Below are 5000 nucleotides of genomic sequence, written 5' to 3' on the forward strand. Positions count from 1 at the left end.
GCTGTGAGACTTCAGTGTAAACGCCCACTTCTGTGATTGGCTGTGAGACTTCCGTGTAAACGCCCACTGCTGTGATTGGATGTGAGACTTCAGTGTAAACGCCCACTGCTGTGATTGGCTGTGAGACTTCAGTTTAAATGCCCACTTCTGTGATTGGCTATGAGACTTCAGTGTAAATGCCCACTGCTGTGATTGGCTGTGAGACTTCAGTGTAAACGCCCACTTCTGTGATTGGCTGTGAGACTTCAGTGTAAACGCTCACTTCTGTGATTGGCTGCAGTGAGACTTGAGTGTAAACTAGCAAGTATTACATGTGGAACTCTCTCCCGAAATATTTTACTACGTTTTTACTATTACAGCTATCGAGATTAACAAATCATGAAAAGTAATGATTATAGCATTATTTTTAGATCTATTCCCATCACATGAAAGGTTGCAGTGATGAGCACTGAGCAGATGACAGACAGTCTGTTGATCGCGTGAATGAAGTGATCTCATCATTGCAACGCAGTTTCTGCACTCTCACGAATGCTTTCACCAAATAACAATGCAAACACGATGTAAATACAGTAAAGAGCTTTGTTGTGCAGTGTAACAGCATCATTGATTTCATAACGAGTTTTGGCTAGTGTCCAGATGAACTCGCGCTGTGTGATTGACAGCTTGGGCAATTGGAAAGGGATTGTTCTTTGATCGCTTTCTGTATATATATTTATCACAGTTTAAATACGATTATTTTCATCCTACTAAGAAACGACGTGAAGTTGATTGTTTAGTCACTGGCTTGATTTACTGATGCATAAACAGTATTAAACGATTTTAAGAGAAAGATAATCTGTCTGATCTTGAATAATTACACATCAGAAATCACTGATCACAGATCAGGCGTTAGAATAAACATGGTTACTTACATGTTTGTGGTGCTGCTGGCAGATCCACATTGTAAAAGTCTGTTTGCAAAGCCTGCGCCAAAATTGCAACTGATTTACCAAATAATCCACAGTGAAATGTACCGAATACAAACAAATAATGCACTGCTGAGACTTTCACATTGTTGAAAAAACAACAACACTTTCCTAGTATTAGGATCGTTTGGAAGGTAATGGTATTGATCCTGGTATTGGTATTGGTATTGATTCTTCTAGAAAGGCGGTCTTTCGTTGCTCTGTGATGTCATAATCTCCACTTCTCAGATCCTGTCGTTTTCTGGCCTTGGTTTCAATAAAAGCTGTTTTTGGAATAACAGGGAAGTTTTGAGTTTGGAAACTTACAGGATATTTTTATAGTATAACGAACTCTTAACTGTCAAAAGATCAAGGAAAATTTAAATTCTCAGTTCATGACCCCTTTAAATATGAGGGCAGAACTATTCTATTTCAATTGAATGTTGAAATGAATCAAATCAACTGATTCACAGTTGATGTTTGTGTGTGTGTGCGTGTGTGTTGTGTGAGTGATTGACCTGTGCTCTGTGTGTCAGATCCCAGTCTGTGGTCAGCGGATAACGTGTGTCAGTGGCTGGAGTGAGTGTGTGTGTGTGTGTGTGTGTGTGTGTGATTGACCTGTGCTCTGTGTGTCAGATCCCGGTCTGTGGTCAGCGGATCACGTGTGTCAGTGGCTGGAGTGAGTGTGTGTGTGTGTGTGTGTGTGTGTGTGTGTGTGTGTGTGTGTGTGTGTGTGTGTGTGTGTGTGTGTGATTGACCTGTGCTCTGTGTGTCAGATCCCGGTCTGTGGTCAGCGGATCACGTGTATCAGTGGCTGGAGTGTGTGTGTGTGTGTGTGTGTGTTTGTTTGTGTGTGTGTGTGTGTGTGTGTGTGTGTGTGTGTGTGTGTGATTGACCTGTGCTCCTGTGTGTGACAGATCCCAGTCTGTGGTCAGCGGATCACGTGTGTCAGTGGCTGGAGTGGGCCGTGAAGGAGTTCGGACTGCCGGAGGTGGACGTGTCTCTGTTCCACAGTGTCGATGGGAAGCAGCTCTGCAAGATGAGCAAAGACGACGTCCAGCGACTGACCAGCAGCTACACAGCCGAGATCCTGCTGTCTCACCTGCACTACCTCAGAGAGAGTGAGTGTCTCTCGCCTGTCTCTCTCTCTGTGTGTGTGTGTGTGTGTGTCTGACCGGCAGCTACACGGCCGAGAACCTGCTATTTCACCTGCACTACCTCAGAGAGAGTGAGTGTCTCTTGCCCGACTGTCTGTCTCTCTCTCTTCTGTGTGTGTGCGTGCATCAGCTGCTCATCATGACGCTTCATAAGCTCTTCATTACTGACCTTTGACCTCATTCACTTTGCTGACCTCTGACCTCATTCACTCCACTGACCTCTGACCTCACTTTCACATGACTCATTAACATGCATTAATACATCAGATTTAGACATGTGTGAATCTCATCAGACCTGTCCAGGTCATACTTCCCCCCACCCCCCGAAAATCAGAAAATGTATATATTATCATTTAAACTTTAAATAAAATTTTGATTTTTAAAACATACAATTTTAAACTGAATTATATTTTAAATAAAGTGTAAAGAAATGTTGGTTATACTTTCTATGAAGACCATGCTTATAATATTTATGTAAGGCATAATGTACATTCAGCCGGTTGTTATCTCAGAATAAACCCTACAGGGTGATCAGGATCAGATCTTGCATCTGTTACAGTATGGAGACACAGGAGAGGAAGAATGATGGTGAATAGTGAGTATTTTGATAAATAAGGCTCGACGGGAGGAGACTCTGGAAGGGTGGTCTCGATGGAAGGAGACTCTGGGAGGGCGGTCTCAACGGGACTAGACTCTGGAAGGGCGATCTCGATGGAACGAGACTCTGGAAGGGCGGTCTCGATGGGATGAGACTCTGGAAGGGTGGTCTCCATGGGACAAGACTGGAAGGGCGGTCTCGACAGAACGAGACTCTGGAAGGGCGGTCTTGACGGGAGGAGACTCTGGAAGGGCGGTCTCGACAGAACGAGACTCTGGAAGGGTGGTCTTGACGGGAGGAGACTCTGGAAGGGCGATCTCGACAGAACGAGACTCTGGAAGGGTGGTCTTGATGGGAGGAGACTCTGGAAGGGCGGTCTCGACAGAACGAGACTCTGGAAGGGTGGTCTTGACGGGAGGAGACTCTGGAAGGGCGGTCTCGATGGAACGAGACTCTGGAAGGGCGGTCTCCACGGGACGACACTGGAAGGGTGGTCTCGACAGAACGAGACTCTGGAAGGGCGGTCTCGATGGAACGAGTCTCTGGAAGTGTGGTCTCGATGGAACAAGACTCTGGAAGGACGATCTCGATGGAACGAGACTCTGGAAGGGCGGTCTCCACGGGACGACACTGGAAGGGTGGTCTCGACAGAACGAGACTCTGGAAGGGCGATCTCGATGGAACGAGTCTCTGGAAGTGTGGTCTCGATGGAAGGAGACTCTGGAAGGGCGGTCTCGATGGAACAAGACTCTGGAAGGACGATCTCGATGGGATGAGACTCTGGAAGGGCGGTCTCCACGGGACAAGACTGGAAGGGCGGTCTCGACAGAACGAGACTCTGGAAGGGCGGTCTCGACAGAACGAGACTCTGGAAGGGTGGTCTTGACGGGAGGAGACTCTGGAAGGGCGGTCTCGACAGAACGAGACTCTGGAAGGGCGGTCTTGACGGGAGGAGACTCTGGAAGAGCGGTCTCGACAGAACGAGACTCTGGAAGGGTGGTCTTGATGGGAGGAGACTCTGGAAGGGCGGTCTCGACAGAACGAGACTCTGGAAGGGTGGTCTTGACGGGAGGAGACTCTGGAAGGGCGGTCTCGACAGAACGAGACTCTGGAAGGGTGGTCTTGACGGGAGGAGACTCTGGAAGGGCGGTCTCGACAGAACGAGACTCTGGAAGGGTGGTCTTGATGGGAGGAGACTCTGGAAGGGCGGTCTCGACAGAAAGAGAGTCTGGAAGGGTGGTCTTGACGGGAGGAGACTCTGGAAGGGCGGTCTCGACAGAACGAGACTCTGGAAGGGTGGTCTTGATGGGAGGAGACTCTGGAAGGAGCGGTCTCGACAGAACGAGACTCTGGAAGGGCGGTCTCGACAGAACGAGACTCTGGAAGGGCGATCTCGATGGAACGAGACTCTGGAAGGGCGGTCTCGATGGGATGAGACTCTGAAAGGGTGGTCTCCACGGGACGAGACTGGAAGGGCGGTCTCGACAGAACGAGACTCTGGAAGGGCGGTGTTGACGGGAGGAGACTCTGGAAGGGTGGTCTTGACGGGAGGAGACTCTGGAAGGGCGGTCTCGACAGAACGAGACTCTGGAAGGGCGGTGTTGACGGGAGGAGACTCTGGAAGGGTGGTCTTGACGGGAGGAGACTCTGGAAGGGCGGTCTCGACAGAACGAGACTCTGGAAGGGCGGTCTTGATGGGAGGAGACTCTGGAAGGGCGGTCTCGACAGAACGAGACTCTGGAAGGGCGGTGTTGACGGGAGGAGACTCTGGAAGGGTGGTCTTGACGGGAGGAGACTCTGGAAGGGCGGTCTCGACAGAACGAGACTCTGGAAGGGTGGTCTTGATGGGAGGAGACTCTGGAAGGGCGGTCTCGACAGAACGAGACTCTGGAAGGGTGGTCTTGACGGGAGGAGACTCTGGAAGGGCGGTCTCGACAGAACGAGACTCTGGAAGGGTGGTCTTGATGGGAGGAGACTCTGGAAGGGCGGTCTCGACAGAACGAGACTCTGGAAGGGCGGTCTCGACAGAACGAGACTCTGGAAGGGCGGTCTCGACAGAACGAGACTCTGGAAGGGCGATCTCGATGGAACGAGACTCTGGAAGGGCGGTCTCGACAGAACGAGACTCTGGAAGGGCGGTGTTGACGGGAGGAGACTCTGGAAGGGCGGTCTCGACAGAACGAGACTCTGGAAGGGTGGTCTTGACGGGAGGAGACTCTGGAAGGGCAATCTCGGCGGTTAGAGACTCTGGAAGGGTGGTCTTGACGGGAGGAGACTCTGGAAGGGCGGTCTCGATGGGAT

The 5000-nt window shown here is 50.2% G+C and overlaps 1 protein-coding gene across 6 annotated transcripts in view; it reads left to right on the plus strand.

The window, feature by feature from the left end:
* erg (ETS transcription factor ERG) overlaps positions 1–5000 on the plus strand; it is a 72218-nt gene that overhangs the window by 59831 nt on the left and 7387 nt on the right. For all 6 annotated transcript variants that reach the window (XM_081353696.1, XM_081353693.1, XM_081353694.1 and 3 more), the window contains one exon: positions 1862–2065. In XM_081353696.1, coding sequence (XP_081209822.1) covers positions 1862–2065 — 204 coding nt within the window. The remainder of the gene's footprint in view (positions 1–1861; positions 2066–5000) is intronic.

This window comes from Scardinius erythrophthalmus (assembly GCF_964197995.2).
Source record: "Scardinius erythrophthalmus genome assembly, chromosome: 23".
Taxonomy (NCBI): Eukaryota; Metazoa; Chordata; class Actinopteri; order Cypriniformes; family Leuciscidae; genus Scardinius; species Scardinius erythrophthalmus.